The 16,212-nt window shown below is 59.5% G+C and overlaps 1 protein-coding gene across 1 annotated transcript in view; it reads left to right on the top strand.

Annotated features, from left to right (window-relative positions):
- Positions 1-16,212, top strand: part of CUX2 (cut like homeobox 2) — a gene marked incomplete at its 5' end in the record, with an annotated part of 76,405 nt that overhangs the window by 47,592 nt on the left and 12,601 nt on the right. Inside the window, 12 exons of the mRNA XM_019507241.1 lie at positions 1,219-1,295; positions 2,058-2,124; positions 4,777-4,825; positions 6,272-6,376; positions 6,967-7,158; positions 7,534-7,592; positions 8,014-8,062; positions 8,153-8,249; positions 8,844-9,503; positions 10,266-10,367; positions 13,428-14,203; positions 14,737-14,896. Coding sequence (XP_019362786.1) covers positions 1,219-1,295; positions 2,058-2,124; positions 4,777-4,825; positions 6,272-6,376; positions 6,967-7,158; positions 7,534-7,592; positions 8,014-8,062; positions 8,153-8,249; positions 8,844-9,503; positions 10,266-10,367; positions 13,428-14,203; positions 14,737-14,896 — 2,393 coding nt within the window. The remainder of the gene's footprint in view (positions 1-1,218; positions 1,296-2,057; positions 2,125-4,776; positions 4,826-6,271; positions 6,377-6,966; positions 7,159-7,533; positions 7,593-8,013; positions 8,063-8,152; positions 8,250-8,843; positions 9,504-10,265; positions 10,368-13,427; positions 14,204-14,736; positions 14,897-16,212) is intronic.

The raw sequence follows: 16,212 nt of genomic DNA, 5'->3' as shown, positions 1-16,212 counted from the left end.
AGTTTCGGGTGTCTGTAATGGTGGGGTACAATGGTAGAGTTGCTGGTTCTGCAGGGTCTTTTGTCTTTCAAATGCTGGGTTCTTGTCTCTGTTCCTGGGTGAGGTCCGTGGCTGCTGGATGAATCAATGTGAGGTGATGGCCCAGTCGTTACAGGCCATTCAGTAGAGGCCTGCTACCATTGTATTTCAGTCATTCCCAATCACTCTTGTTCATCCGGGAACCAATTTACATGGGAGGGGTACGTGACTCATACAGTAGCAACACAGGGGATGCCCGGGCAGAGGACACAAGATGGAGACTTGACATTACTTTGGTTCACTTACAAACACAGGCCTAAACCATACAATATCCATATGAAACAATAAAAATCAATACGAAAATGATAATAATACAATATACAACAGTAAGGATCAATACAAACCTAATAATAATACCATATAAAACACTGGATATCCAAAACCAAAAACTTGCTACCAAAATAAAAATGTTAAAGCTTATCCTAAGTCTGAGCTCGCTTATGCTTGTCTATAGGGAATAGAGAGGGAAAGAAAGAAAGAAAAAAGAGAAAGAAAAGCCAGAAATCCAGCCTGGATTAACAAGGGCAGCGGCACCGTCTGCACAACCTGTCCAGCCGCTTCTCTTCCACCTACTTGTGCTGGGGCAGTGGCTGTGTCTAAAATAGGGGGGCCTGGTGTCAGCGCTGTGCACGCGGCCCTCCTGGATGCTGTCTCCACGGGCCTGTCAGAGCCCTCGTGGCTTTGCGCCACGCAGCAGCTCAGAAACAGCCAGGTAGCTTCACATCCCTTCTTTTCCTCCCTCTCTCGTCCTTTTTAAAATTCTCCTAATAAATTTTTGGCCCAACGTTTGTTTCTGGGCTGGGATCCAGCATGCCGAGTTCTCAGCCTGAAGTGAATTTTTATGGCCAGCGCTATAAAGCCCTGGAAATAGAAGTTTTTAATGGAAACGCTGACAACTCTAGTGGCATGAAAATGTCTCGGCTGCAATGAGTCTATACTTTCTGTGGTGTAACTTCTGAACGATGGGCTTTAAGCACGTGGTGAAAAAGATAAAATGCTTAGCGTGTGTTCAGGGCCCAGGCAAGGAGACTTCTACCCCCCTGGGAGCCATGCACGGCAGTCGCTGGCAGGTCCCGTCCTGGGCAGGGATTAGCTGTGTACAAATGTGGAAGGTGACAATTGCTGCGCTTCTCTTCACAGGGGACTCCAGGAAGCACAGATCACTTTGGCTGCTCGGCTGGGGGAAGCAGAAGAAAAGATCAAAGTGCTTCATTCAGGTACAGGAGATTTAGAGCCCAGGGCTCCCTTCCCACTGCTGCATTCAGACACGTTTTGGACTCAGCTCTGCCCCTGTGAGCACAGCTCTTCTGCCAGGGCATTTGGTGCAAGCTGGAGTTGCACACGTGGCAAGGGGAAGGGCCTGCCTGGAGGTGGCCGTGCACTTGCGTGGCAATGACCCTGGGGCCTGTGACTGGGCTGCACAGGCTCTGTTGGCCTTGCCTGCCAAAGTGAGTGTGGCATCCATGGGCAGTCCGTGGGAAGAGGTGCCCATGTCATGAAGGCCCGGATCAAGCCCACACCAGGATGTAGAGTTATTCCTCATCCCGTTCCCCACCCCAGACCTGGTCTCTGTGAGGGGAAAGGGCCAAATCCTGCATTCCTGCCAGGTGTCAGGCAGCCCCTGAGGGATGGTGAGCTGCTGCCAGCTCCTTGGAGCACAATGGGCCTTCCCTGCTCTGTGCCCCCAGGCTGCAGGCTCCACTCAGGCACAGCTCCCATGGGCTCAGGCTCTCTGCGCCTGGGGGGTTGACTTTCCCCATGGTTTTTCTGCCTCCATTTACGCAAGAACAAAGGCAAAAGGAAGTGGGTAAAATGTTCCTTCCTTGGACTGCAGCGGGGACAGCGGCAGCATGCAGGGGACAGGGCTGCCTGCTCAGAGCAGGCAGAGTCATCTTCCAACAGGCTGGTGCCTGGTGGATCTTCCCCTGTCAGAGCCCAGTGCTCACTGCATGTTGCTTTTACTTTTTCCTGGTGCTCAGCGCTAAAGGCCACCCAGACGGAGCTGCTGGAGCTGCGGTGTAAATATGACGAAGAGGCAGCGTCAAAGTAAGTCCCTCGGGCTGTCTGTCTGGCTGACCCATGTGGAGAGGTTGCATCTGAGCGAAGCCGCCAAAGAGGCCCTGTCTTAACGCGCTGTTTGGGAATTTGCGCTTTCCCGCAGCCAGGCACTGCCTTGTGTACCCGATGTAGCATGACTTGTCCCAGCCACCTGCAAAGCCAGCACAGCCAGCAATTTATCCACGGGCATCCCCACCCATGTGGTGTGGGCTCCAGGTGTCCCATGGATAGAGCCTCTGGTCTAACCAGACCCAGTGCAGGGCTGCAGGGGATGGGACGAATGTTGCTTCAGTTCCTTCAACCCTGGCACAAGGGCCATTTCTACCCAAAATGCTACTTAGAGCAGCGTAGGACTGGCTCTAAATTGTACTTGGCTATAATTTTCTTCTGGGGCCATCCCCGCAGTCAGTGACCTCTTGGGAAATCATGGCAGAAACCCCGTGGCTGCATCCCTGGCTGTCTCTGCTGGTTCTGTGCCACTTGGAAGCCCCCCTTGTCCTTAATCCTCCCACTGCCCCATCAGACCAGAGCAAAGCAGACGTAGTGGGGCTGAGGCTCTGCAGGAAGCGTTGGAGCCAGGCAGCCGGGCTTCCAGCATCCCCAGGGAGCTGCCGGCATGGGGAGTGTGTCTGGGACTGGCCCCAGCACGAGGTCAGCGGTCAGCAGAGTACATGGATGCCTGCGGGGTGAGCTAGGCGGTCTGCAAGAATCTGAATTGTTTTCAGGAGCAAGCGATTGCTGGTAGTGGTGCCATGGCTGTATGCCGGGACAAGGCAGAGCTCAGTGAGGTGGGCCTGTGGTTTGAGCCAGGGACCGGGAACCAAGAAACACCAAGCTCCCATCCCAGTTCCAGCCCTGGATGCCAGCGAGAGGCTCAGGCCCGTGGCCGAGGGCAGAGGTGGGCCACTGTTGTTGTGGCAGAGGCGACGGGGGCCTCACAGCAAAGGCCAGAGCTCAGGGCTCTCAGTAGCTGCTCGAGGAAGCAGCTTGGAGAGGCAGACCGTCCAGGGGCAGGGCAGGGGATGGCCTCTGCGTTTTGCTGGCGATGGCCCTGTGGTAAAAGTCCAGTTCCCCCTTCTGCCTCAGATGTCAGCACCGTCCCTCACATCAGCAAATGCTGGGATTTGAGCTGAACATTGCAGCAGACGGGCTGAGCCCCGCATTGGGGACCGTGGGGACACTGCCTTGCAGGTACAGACATTGTCCCTGGGTATGACTCTCATCAGGCCTTCCTTCAAATTTCAGGATGACCCCCAATTTCTTCCAGGCATGACAGTGCTGTACCTGGCACTGTGCACAGTGTACCCAGCCCGGCAGGGCGAGCTCAGGCAGCGGGATGCGTTTAACGGACTCCTCCACTCCATTAAATGTCCATTTGCCCGTTCTTATTTTTGTTGGTCGGGTGCCATTTATTTTTATGAGTCAGGAACATCTTCTCCCTCTCTTTGGCTTTCGCCAGCCGCAGAGGCTGCCAAATGCTTACAGCTGTTCAAATGTTCTGCTGGCCTCGCTCGCACACCACGGCCCTCTCACACACACACACGCACTCGCACACTCACTCACACACACACACACACACACACTGTACATCAGAGTCAGGACACTTAATCGTATAATACCAAAGCAGATGTTGTTTGATAATTCGATATGCCATTTGTACAGCGTGCGCCTGTAAATAATTTTCCCTTTGATTAGGACCGGAGACTCCGGGCGCACAACGACAGAGATGAAAAGGGGGTTTGTCCTGTCCCTTGGTCTCCGTTACAGCCCCCATCCAGGGGGTTTCAGATGCCCCTGTCTGGGTTCAGCTGGTGTGTTTATGTGTGGTTAATTCATCAGCCAGCATGAGTTGTGTAGCTGGGACCAGAGACCACAAATTAGACATGTTGGATATTTACCTTCACACAGTAAACAGATCTGCCGCCATGTCCTGTTCAGCTTTGCCAGCTCTTAACGACTTGTGAAAGGGTGGGTGGGAGGCAATTAAGCAGATGCAAATATTCCTTGTTGACAAACAGCCCGGGATCAAGAGGGAAGGAGACGTTTCTCGAGCTATCCGGCGGCCGAGGGGGTGGTGTGCAGGCCTGGCAGGTGGAGACGGAGGCTTTCATGTTGAGCTCACCAGCTCGCAGATGGGCACGGCTCGTTAATGACCTGTAGTCGTTCCCAGCTAATGGCTGGTTGTTGGCCTGTGTGAAATGAGCCAGGGTGGCCCAGGGCCAGTTCCTAATGGACAGGTGCCCGCTTTACAACATGAGCATCGCAGCTGGCACAAGCGGCCTCCTTGCTGGCTGTTGCCACGGGGCAGCCAAGGCTCGAGTGGGCCGTGGGGCCTGAACTTCTGTTCGCCCCTCGAGGACGAGCAGTCGAGGTTGACTTGAGGTGTGGTACGGGGGGGATCACAGCTGCCACACTGTCCTCATGCCAGGGGGTCATCCAGGCAGCTGCTCCAGCCTCTCTGAAGGCACCTGGTGGGGATCCCACTCACACCGTTTCTCAGGCGTGAGCAGTGTGCTCCCCATCCACCCGGCCCCAGCCACAGTGGCGTGTAGCAGGGGCAGGTTGTGTGCCGTGGCTGGCACGTCTCGGGGATGGAGTGCGTGCCTGTCCCAGCTAATTGCTCTTGCTTTGCTGTTGCAGGGCGGACGAAGTAGCCATGATCATGACCAACCTTGAAAAAGCCAATCAGGTGAGAAGAGCCCCTTGCCGCTGCATTTATAGCAAGCCAGGCTCAGCGCAGCGAGCACCTTCCCTTCGCTCCCTGCCTTTAGCCACGGACTGGAGCGGATTCGTTCTGTAGCAGCCCCAGGCAGGGGTGGAGCCAGCTGCGGCAGGGAGCCCGGGCAGTGCCAGGGGTGAGCGAGCCGTCCTGTCCCCCAGGGCTGGGCTCAAAGCAGGGACACTGGACTAAGCCTGACTTGCAGGGCTCAGGAGGAGGGTGATCTTGATACCCAGGTAAGTGCTAGATCTGGCACCGCTGGGAAGGAGGCTGCTGTTGCTCAGAGGTGCGCAAGGCACCCAACCCTAGACCAGTGCGACTGGGTTATGTGCAGATGCAAGAGCCCAACAGCAGCAGCTGGCCCCCTTCACTGGTGTGTGCCTTGACTGTTGCAGCTTTATTGGAGAGGCACCCCCATGTCTGAGGCTTGTAGATGTTATTACCCAGCCAGTTTTACATATGGGATCTGTCATGGCACTTCCCTGGGGCTGGGTAAAACAGCGCACTCAGGCCGTGGCTTTTCTCCATTTCTAGTAATTTGTTCATCGTTAAATTAATCATGACATTCGCATACAAATGACTTAATGTGATTAGTAAAATATAGTTAACTAGCAACATAAACACAGCCTTTAAGGGGTATAGAGGGGGCGCGTGGGTGTTGCTTTTAGACATCCCTGAAATGCAGCCACCTCTAGGACGCGGCTGTCGGACAGTGCACAGTAACACTCCACGTAAGCCCAGGTCAGGAAGTAGAAGATTCCCAGCTGCAATGAGAAGGCATTTTAGCTGAACAGCATATGGTTCTCCATGCTGGAGTCAGGCTGGGACCCAGGGATGGGCCTGTGCCTGGGTCTCCTAATGTGCAGGTGACTAGGGCTCCAGTGCCCAGCACGGGGGCCTCACACTGAGACAGCCAGTTAGAGGTGCTGGAAGCACCAGGGCCAGCCCCCACCCCGGCTCCGAGTTTGGGGCTGGCTGGGCCTGCTCTGCATCAGGCTGCAGCTGCTCAGCCACACGCTGGGTCCAGACCCCCTGGGTGATCGGAGCCCAGCAGCCTGCACGGCTGCGTGGCTGCGTCCAGCTGAAAGGCACCAGAGGAGGCAGCAGGATGGGAGATGCAGCGTCCTCCCTGATGCAGGTGGAAGGGCCGTGCCGCCAGGCCGCAAAGCCTGTCTCGTGCCTGTTTTCCTGACTCGTGCAGGCAGCATGTGGCAAAGGCTGGCGGTTCTGCTCGGCCCACGCGTTGGCTGCCACGCGGGGCCTCACATCAGCATTACGACAGCACGGCTCTGGCCTTGCCACAGCACCCTGTGGCACGAGGGCTGGGCGGGGAGCTCCGGTGGAGCACGTGCCTGTGTGACCCTGACGTGGAGGCCACCACGGGCGACCTGATACCACGGCGTCTCTCTCTTGCAGCGAGCGGAGGCTGCGCAACGGGAGGTGGAGAGCCTGCGGGAACAGCTAGCGTCTGTCAACAGCTCCATTCTCCTGGCCTGCTGCTCTCCGCAAGGCCCCAGCGGGGTGAGGAGCATGGTGTTCCCCAGGCAGCTGGCTGGGCCTTCGGCTGGGGGAGTCGGCCCACAACCCGAGGCTGCAGCGACGGCAGGCTGCGGTCTCCCCCACGCGCAGGCCTGCGGGGCAGGTTCTCGTGGGAGGGCTGGGGCGGCAGCTGGTTGCGAGATCCAGCTTGTCCCGGACATCGGTGCAGTCGAGGAGTTGCAGAGCAGGTGCTTGGCGGCTTGGCTAATAGCACCCGCGTAGGAGTCTGCGGAGCGGAGGTGCTGTGGCTCCATCCAAATTAGCTTCCTTAATTAACGCTGCCCCACGCATGCTCAGCCTGCCGCCAGCCACCAGTATGCAGCTGCCAGCGGCACTGGCCTCCTCTCTTGGCAGCTGTTCCCCAGCCAACGCTTCCAGCCTCCACCTTGCTACAGCCCTGTCCCAACCCCGGGTGGGTCACAGGGCGGTGGGGCTGGTGCCTCCATGTTGGCGGGGTTAGATGTGCCCCAAGGGGAACTTGCAGAGGCTGCCAGGGTGTAGTCACTCCCTGCACTTGGAGAAGTGCCTCTTGCTCCACAGGGAGCCTCATGGCTGTCGCCCTCCCTTTGCAGGACAAGGTGAACTACTCTATGTGCTCGGGGGCCCGGCTGGAGGCGGCGCTGGCAGCCAAGGACCGGGAGATCCTGCGGCTCCTCAAGGATGTGCAGCATCTGCAGAGCTCCCTGCAGGAGCTGGAGGAGTCCTCGGCCAACCAGATCGCCGACCTGGAGCGGCAGCTGGCCGCCAAGAACGAGGCCATCGAGGTACGCGCCGGCCTGTGCAGGAGGAGCCTGGAGCCTGCGGCGGGGAGCGGGGCAGGGATCACCCCAGGGGGGGTCTGCCCGGATGCTTGCGCAAATGCAGCCCACCTCCGAGCCCAGGACCAGCTTGGCACAGCCCTGGCAGGGGGCTTCCCCCTCGGTCTTTCTCTTGTTGGACTTCCCGGCACAGACCTGCAGTGTATGCAGCAGCCTGGTCATGCGGAGGGAAGGGAAGGGCAGGGCAGAGCCCTGGGCCTGGAGGTGGGAGAAGGAAAGCTGGCAACGAGCAGGCAGTAGCAACCCTGCCTGCCCTGGGGTTGTGACTGCGCGGAAGGGCCGACTGTACTAGCCAATGTCTTGCTCTCTTGCGTTGTCCAGAGGCTGGAAGAAAAGCTGCAGGCCCAGTCTGACTACGAGGAGATTAAAACAGAGCTGAGGTCAGTGCCCGGCTGCCCGCGTGCCCCTCTTCCCAGCCCTGCTGCTGAGGGCAGAGCGCAGTGCCACACCTGGCATCCTCCCTGCTCCCTGCTCCCAGCTCGGGATGGACTCGGCCTCCCCACCGGGGGCCAGGAGAGGTCACACGTGCGTCAGGAGAGACCGAGCGTCCTGCAGCGAGCACGTCACATGTCATCAAGCTTGCTGGCTTGACGACAGTGCGGCAGTGCAGCACTGCAGCGGGATACGCGGGCTCTTTGTGAATAGCCCTTCCCTCCTGTTCCAAGTCCTGGGTTTCTGGGGCAGAGGGGATGTCCCGGGCGCCATCCCTGAAGCCCTTTCCCCCTCGCTTGTCAGTGCCTGACCTAGCTGCAGCAAACGCGGGGAGCAAGCAGAGACTAACTCTGTGCTGTTTCTCCCCAGCATCCTGAAGGCGATGAAGCTGGCCTCAGCCAACTGCAGCCTTTCCCAGGCAAGTGCCAGCACCGCACAGGGCAAGGGGAATACTTTGTGGCCCCTGGGTGTTTGCTAACCCCCTCTCCACTTGCATTCTCTCCTTCAGGGCATATCCAAGTCAGACGAGGCCTTGCTGATAGGGAAAGACTCCTACCCACCCCAGAAGTACCTCCTGGAGAAGCCCAGTCTCCTGGCCAGCGCTGGTAGGTGGCACTGGTTTGCTGTGGGACTGGGGGTGGGGAGCTCCCCCTGCTTGGCTCTCTGCAGGCCAGCCTCCCTCACCAGCAAACACAGATGCAGCCTCCAGAACGGTCCCTGGACCCAGGAGCGGGGCATCCGGGAGCCGGGAGCACTGTCCGGCCTGTCCCATCCCGCCCCGTTCCCCAAGGCACAGTCTCAGAGCCACAGGCGGAAGAGCCCTGCCTGGCATCCGGTCTCGCTGGCTGTGGGGCAGCTGGGCCCTGGCCCTGGGGGAGTTACAATAGCCTGATCAGGGGTGAGCAATGAGGCAGGCCAGGGCATGCGATAGGGATCAGCCATGAGGCTGGGACCCGCCTGCTCAGCCCACCGCAGACAGCAGCTGGGTGCCAAGCTCAAGTTCAGCTCACACGGGGCAAGAAAGTGCAGTCCCAGGTGGGCGCCTCTGCACGGGAGGAGGTGCAACGGGGTCCTCCCAGCAGTGACCGATGCCTCTGGGTGCCTCTTGACATCACATGCTTGGCACCCAGCTGCACCCAGGGCCCGGCCCAGCCGAGTGCCTCGGCACTATAGTGTGCGCATCTCTCTTTGGTCTCTAGAGGAGGATCCCTCCGAGGACGAGTCGGTGAAGGACACGGAGCAGTCGTACCCCTCACCCCAGCAGCTCGCACTGCCCGCATCGGAGGACCCTGCCTCCCCCGCCCCCGTCCAGCCTCTGCTGGGTCCCAGCACGGCCCCAGAAGGCCAAAGGACTTTCTCCATGTCCCCCTTCCCCGGACTGGGTGCTAGTGACAGGCCACCGGCTGACCCCTTCCTCCCCAAGCAGCTGATGCCGCCCGTGTACAAGAGCGAGAGTGGCGGCCTGCTGCCCTTCCCCTCCCCCTACTTCCCCACCAAGGGCAGCGTGCTGCCCGCCAACAGTGCCCCGCCGGCACCCACCGCACCTGCCAGTGACGCCAGCCCACCCAGCGACCAGTCGGAGGGAAGTAGCACGGGCTCGGCTGACGAGGAACAGCTGGACACGGCCGAGATCGCCTTCCAGGTGAAGGAGCAGCTCCTGAAGCACAACATCGGGCAGCGCGTCTTCGGGCACTACGTGCTGGGGCTCTCGCAGGGCTCCGTCAGTGAGATCCTGGCCCGGCCCAAGCCCTGGCGCAAGCTCACCGTCAAGGGCAAGGAGCCCTTCATCAAGATGAAGCAGTTCCTGTCGGACGAGCAGAACGTGCTGGCGCTGAGGACGATTCAGGTGCGCCAGAGAGGTGAGTGGCACTGAGGGTCTTCTCCCCTCAGCAGCAGGCAGGGGACTGGGGGGCACGTGCAGAGGGCATGCAGGGTAGTATCTGTTTGCACTTCTAGAAAGGAGGCCTCGGGCTCTACATTACGGGGCTGGGAATCGGGCCCCTTCCTTCGGGCCAGGGCGGACTGACAATGTACAGCGAGGTGAAGAGGGTGGGTGCGTTGCGGGCAGCCACTGCCCTGGGGTGACCGCCCACCTGCCCACTCGTGCCCTGATGGACATGGTTGGGCTCTTACATCTGGGAGGTAAAAGCAGGTGCACTGATACTCCCTAGCAAGCCCCTGCCTCCTTTGAGCTGGCTGCAGTTGGCTTGCCTTCCCTTGAGCCACCTGAGCAAGGAGGTAGGGCCCTACCCCGTGCCCCCAGGGTGGAGAATCGGCCCTGATGTTTCCTCTGCCCTGTGGCTACCACAATCCAGAGCTTGCCCCAGTGCCCACGCCCACTCCACGCCCCGTTAGGAGCAGGATCCCTGTGCCTCGTAGATGAGAAGGTGAGGGGAGCAGCGCCTCCGTGCTGCGCCGGGGGGGAACGGAAGAGGTGAAAGCTGCTGGGCCGGTGCCCAGGCTCTTCACTCCAGCCAACAACTGGTCGGGAGCGACGGCTCCTTCAGACCTGACATGCGTGCAAACAGCCGCGCCGAGCAGCAATAAATCCTTCCTGACCCCCAGTGGCACCTGCAGCCGCAGTGCCAGTGACAGACCCGCTTTCCCACCTCTGCAATCAGGTAGCATCACTCCACGGATTCGAACTCCAGAGACCGGCTCTGACGACGCCATCAAAAGCATCCTGGAGCAGGCCAAGAAGGAGATCGAGTCCCAGAAGGGAGGTAGGTGCCGCAGGCGCCACAGGAGTCACCAAGCTGGAAACAGCTCTGTCCTTGGGGCCAGGTGAGGGTGCAGGCACCAGCCAGGCCAGGAGCCATCTAGGAGCTCACTCCCTTCATACCCCCTTCCCCTGGGCCACCTGCTTTCCCATTCTCCTGGGGATGTTTTCCTAAGAACTAGGTTTTGAAAAGTGAAGGCCAAGAGTTACGGCACCAGGATTATTTTTTTTAATCCCTTAAGCCCCAGCGGGAAGGAACTTGTCTGCTAGAGTGCTCCCGAGCCATGTGCCAGACCCACATAGCAGCCTCGTGCTAGTGCATGAGAGCCAGAAAAGGATCCTGCCCCTACCTGTTCAAGGGCCTGGACAGACGAGCACATTTTATACCCAGGTAAAGGTGGGGAACTTACCGCAGGGCAGCCGGTGTTGTGTGTCCACTGTTAGCCGGTGGTAAGTGAGAGCTGAACCGGGACTGCTCGCCCCCACTTGCAGCAGCCGCTAGCGCTACTTAGCTCCCCTGTGCCATGGGGTAGAGCAGAGCCGCGGAGCAGTTACCGCAGAGCAGCCGGTGTGCAGGGAGCCCTTCTGCCCCATTTCATTTGTGTCCTGTGTCTGTCCATGACCCCCAGTTAGAAAATGCACAGAGGGAGAAAGCATCCATTAAGAAATCCGTCCATGTCCTTTCCATCATCAGCACCTGGATCGGTTTTTAGGCGAGAGCCAGGATTTTCTGCAGGGATCCCTCATGCCTCCGGGTTCTTGAGTCACCAGAGGCTCAGCCGGGCGTGGTGTGCAGGACACAACGCCTTTTAAGACATCACGAATGGGAGAAACCCCCCAAAATCCCTAGCTGCCTTTGGCCCTCGAACGGTTTGTTAAACTTTTAGGGACAGGATTTTTCAGCTTTCTGCAGCTGCCTACAGCGCGTGCTGAGTTGAGGGCCTTGCTCCAGGTCCCCGGGTTTGAAAATGTTGGCCCTGCGGTCCCTAGCCTGCCGGTTCCCACTTCTGATGACTCTGGCGATACTCTTAGGTCCCAACAAGATGCATGTCCAGCCTTTGGGGCCCAATCCACCTGCAGAGGCTGGCGCGGTGTCTGCTGCCCTCTGCTGAGCACAAGGCATAGAGTCATCGCGTGCTGGGGAAGTGATGTCATCACTAGGCTTTTTCTTGTAGTTTTGCATTTTTAACAGATAATCAAGCACGGGACAGCATTATCTTACCATCACTTTGCATCTGTATTTCTAAAAGCCAAGACAGCGTCACTTCAGGCAATCCACCACCGTGATGAGAAGCGGGTGTTCAGGCTGGACTTGGGACAGGCTGAGAGGTTTTGTGAAGAGCAATGAAAACACTGCATTGAACCCCGTTAGGGAGGAAACCCATTTGCCCGGCTCGGAGAACTCCTTCCCCTCCTAACCGCACCAGGCCGCGCATAATCTGGGCTGGTCTCACGGCTGGTCGTTTCAAAAGCTTAGACTCTAACCTCCTCTCTTCCAGAGGCAGACGCTTGCATGAGCATGCGCGGTCCATATGGCATGAGGAACAGTTAAATCAGCTGTGTTCACAGCCAGTTGCAAGCAAGGGAAAACATTAGTACAGGTAGTCTGGTGAGAAAGCAGAGTCCCTGGGAATTAAGGTAGATGGGGATGGTAGAAAACAGGCGGGCTTGTCTAGTGCCGTGATCGTCAATGGAGCGTCTCCCGTGGCTGTAGAAACAGGGAACCAGCTGTAGAGAAAGGTGCAGGAGGTGTCGTCTCCCGTGTCCACCCCACCCCACTGATTTCCTAGACTCAGGACTTTCCAAATCAGCCCCAGTGGTGCTGAAATTTTCCGTGCTGGATGCCTGCTTCCAGGTGATGGTTATGAATTGGACAGAAGTAAACCCCTTCCCCTGGGGTCATGTTAGGGGAAGATGCAAGAACAACGTGCTGAAAAGTAGGCGCAGTGTGAGACCCCCCCCGTGCCTTGTGGGCATAGATGTGCCGCTGCCTGGATAATCCAGGGGTGCAGCAAGTTGGTTCTAGCAGCCAGCGTGGACACGGCACGACCCTGCTCGGGTCCGCGCAGCAGGAACGTCACGGCCAGCAGCGGGGTGGTGGCTCACGTGCTGACACGATGAGGCAGAGGGAAGTTAAAACAAAGCAAAGCAAGGACATTGCAGGCCAGGCCCTGTGCTGCAGAGAGGACCCCGCAGCAGGGACCGCAGGATTGAAGGGGCAAAAGCAGTAGTCAGAATCGATCGGTTGCTCGTATTAGGGGGGTTTGGAAGAGGCTGGAGCTGGACTGTGCTCAGTGGGAGCGGATGACAGGACAAGGAGCAATGGGCTCCAGTTGCAGCAAGGGAAGTTGAGGTTAGACATTAGGGAGAATTTTCTCACTAGAAGGGCAGTAAAACGCTGGACCAGGCTCCCCAGAGAGGTGGTGGAGTCTCCATCCTTGGAGGTTTTCAAGACCCGGCTAGACAAACCTTGGCTGGGACGATGTAGTTGGGGCTGGTCCTGCTCTGAGCAGGGGGTTGGACTAGATGTGACCTGAGGTCTCTCCAACCTGAATTTTCTATGATTCTGTGATTATGAGAGTCCCGACCTACCTGCCTGGCACTATGCAGACACATCACCGCCTGCGTCGTCCGAGGGCATTGTAACCAGCAGATCCTTCCTGTTGGTTGGGCTTTGCCCGGGTAGTGATCCTGCGCTGCCAAGCAGTGGCTGGACTTGTGGTTGATAGCTCTCGGAGCTCCTTTCAAAAGAAGGGGAAGTAGCCTTAACCCCTTTTTCCAGAAAGGGAAACCGAGGCACAGAGGGCAATGTGCTTTGTCCAGGGCTCTGCAGTGAGTCAGGAATGGAGGTGGGGCTTTCTCGGGCTGAGCCTCTACCCCACCAGGCTTGTCGACCTGGCTCATGGCACCCATCAGGTCAGGGAGGCCACCCCCGCTGTGCCCTCGGAAGTAGCAGGGAGGCTTTGATCCCCGTTCCCGCAGGGACCCCACCCCAGCGGGGCGCGGGCTGCTTTGCCCAGCGGGAGAGCCTCCACTCACTCCGCTCGGCTTTCTCTGCTTCCAGGTGAAACCAAAAGCTCCACAGCCCCCCAGGTAGTCACCAATGGCACCAGCACCAGCAACTCGGAGGACGCCATTAAAAGCATCCTGGAGCAGGCGCGGCGGGAGATGCAGGCCCAGCAGCAGGCCCTGCTGGAGATTGAGTCGGGCAGCAACGGCCGGCCCATCCCCACCCCACCCGCAGAGCGCTCCACCTTGGCTGCCGTCAGCCAGAACATCGTCCAGGCCTACATCAAGCAGGAGGAGGGGGCGGTGGGTGCCAGCCCCAGCTCCACCCAGGCGTCGCTCACAGTCCTGTCCCCCGCCGCCTTCGTGCAGAGCATCATCCGCAAGGTGAAGTCCGAGATCGGCGACGCCGGCTCCTACTTCGACCAGCACTGGGCTTCGGAGAGGAGCGTGCTGAACCGACCCTACACCGCCGTGTCCCCTTCGCTCTCCTCCTCCTCGAGCTACTCGAGCCTGGCCAACGGCCGGGCCTGGCCACGGGGGGAGCCGAGCGAGAGTGCCCCCACCGAGGAGGAGCTGGCCCTGGGGGAGGAGGAGCCCCACAAGACCACAGAGATGAAGTCAGAAGGGGGCAGCTCAGAGCCGCAGAGCGCTGGCCGCCTCTCCTACTACCCTGCCTACGTGCCGCGGACGCTCAAGCCCACGGTCCCCCCGCTGACACCGGAGCAGTACGAGATGTACATGTACCGGGAGGTGGACACCTTGGAGCTGACCCGGCAGGTGAAGGAGAAGCTGGCCAAGAACGGCATCTGTCAGCGGATCTTCGGGGAGAAGGTACTTCCCTGGAGAGGGAGCAGTGGACCCAGGCTGCTGCTGTCCTGGCGACGTGGCCTGGCCCCTGCTGACCACGTGTCTGTTCCAGGGTGATCCCCTGTGCAGGGCCCGTAGGGAAGTACTCCCCAGCACGCCGTGCCCATCAGGCCGCCTTGGCACATCCCCCAGCCTCGGTGGGGCGTAGGGCCCTATGCTGGGACGTGGGGCCGGTGTGATGCCATCCTCCCCTGGGGTTGTGGGCGCGCAGTGCAACCCTTGGAGGAAGGTGCGGGGGTGGTGTGAGCCTCTTGGCCGTCTCCCTCAGTGTCCTGGGTGTGCAGTGCCACAGCCTCTCCCACTTGTGGGGCCAGGGAGCAAGCCAGTAAGGAGCCCCCCGCACAGAGGGGCTGGGTGACAGCTCCCTGACGCCCTGGGCTCACCCCACGCCTAGCGCCCCCCTCCGGCTTGGTGGCCGCGTTCCCCAGGAGCCTCTTGGGGGTATCAGACGCCTGCTGCCCGGTAGCCCCAGCCCTTCCCTTCAACCTGTGCCCTAGGTGCTGGGCTTGTCCCAGGGGAGTGTGAGCGACATGCTGTCCAGGCCCAAGCCGTGGAGCAAGCTGACTCAGAAGGGCCGGGAGCCATTCATCCGGATGCAGCTGTGGCTCACGGATCAGCTGGGCCAGGGGATCAGCCAGCAGCCCAACCCAGCCCAGGGTAAGTCCCATGTGTTCGCCATGCTGACGTGCGCCGGGGGCCCGGGTTTAGGCTGGCCCCAGGCCTGGTGCCGTGGCGCTGGTTGAGCTCAGTGGAGGCTGTGACCCACCTGAGGCAGCAGATCACCGACCAGCCCATCTCTCAGGCCTGGTAATCCCATCCTCACTGATACTTCAGTCCTGCCTCCGCTGCCAAGCACAACCCCTTTTCCTACCCCAGAGGTTCCCCTGCTTGGCTAGCAGAGAGAGTCCTGAATAACAGCTTCGTGCATCGCTTCTCTTCCTCTCCCCCATGGCATCAGCACTCCTGCTCCAAGCCTGAGCTCTCGGGTCAGGAGCCAGTTGCGCGGGAAGTGCGTGCAGTGCCGGGCGGCAGGGGCCTGACCTCCGTGTGTGCCCAGGAGTGCCACAGGAAGGCTAGCCCAGCCCAGCTAGCCCAACCTCTGTCACACCAGGAGCCAGGGGTGCTAGTCGTCTCCTGGACAAGCCTGCCTGTGAAACCCCAGCCCGGTGTGGTCAGAGCAGGGTCACCTGGGTGGTGCCAGTGAGAGGTCAGACACCCCCAAGCCTTGTGCCCTTGTGCCCCCTGGGCTGGGGGTTGCTCCTGGGAGCTGTAACACCGCAGCCCAGACCCTGCTGCTAGACCACCCCTGGCTGGTACCAGTTGTCCCCTTCACGGGGCACCCGCTCTGTGAGGGGCAGCGTGTCCCCTTTCCGAGCACGTCACAGGTGCCCGCTCACATGCAGTCCCTGCTCAGCTGCACACATGCATTTTGGGGCAAACACCTTTTCAGATGTGGTGCAGGATCCTGGGGGCTCTCAGGGTGGGCTTGAGTCTGCTCCGTCACCCGTGGAAATTGTGGGGTCAGGAGAGCCTTAAGGATTGTCACGTGCAGTCCCCTGCACTGGTCCTCACCTGTCCCAGGTGCATGCTCATCCAGCCTCTGCTTGGAAACCTCCAGGGAAGGCAATTGCAGCTTCAGGTGCTGTCCCGCTCTGACAGCTGGGAAGCCTTGTCTGATCCATGCTGGCCCAGGGGCTTTGCAGAGCTGTCCGACCCTGGGCTCAGGGCTCAAGCTTTTGCTTACGTGAAGAAAACCAGTGCAGCCAGCAAGCACCGTGAGCTCCAGCGGGACAGAACTAGCCGGGCCGGGGCAAGATGCATTCATAAGGGAGTGGGCAGTCAGCCTTTTGTCCCATCTCTGACAGCACCCCTGGGTGCTTTCTGCCTTCACCTCCTTTGAATTCAGCATGGACGAACTCCTGTTGCTTGGCTGTGTGGTGAATCTCACCCCCACGTGCCCCTTCCACCCCCCA

Source organism: Gavialis gangeticus, unplaced genomic scaffold, assembly GCF_001723915.1.
Source record: "Gavialis gangeticus isolate Ggan-Ray unplaced genomic scaffold, GavGan_comp1, whole genome shotgun sequence".
Classification (NCBI taxonomy): Eukaryota; Metazoa; Chordata; order Crocodylia; family Gavialidae; genus Gavialis; species Gavialis gangeticus.
This window is presented reverse-complemented; position numbering and strand designations above follow the sequence as displayed.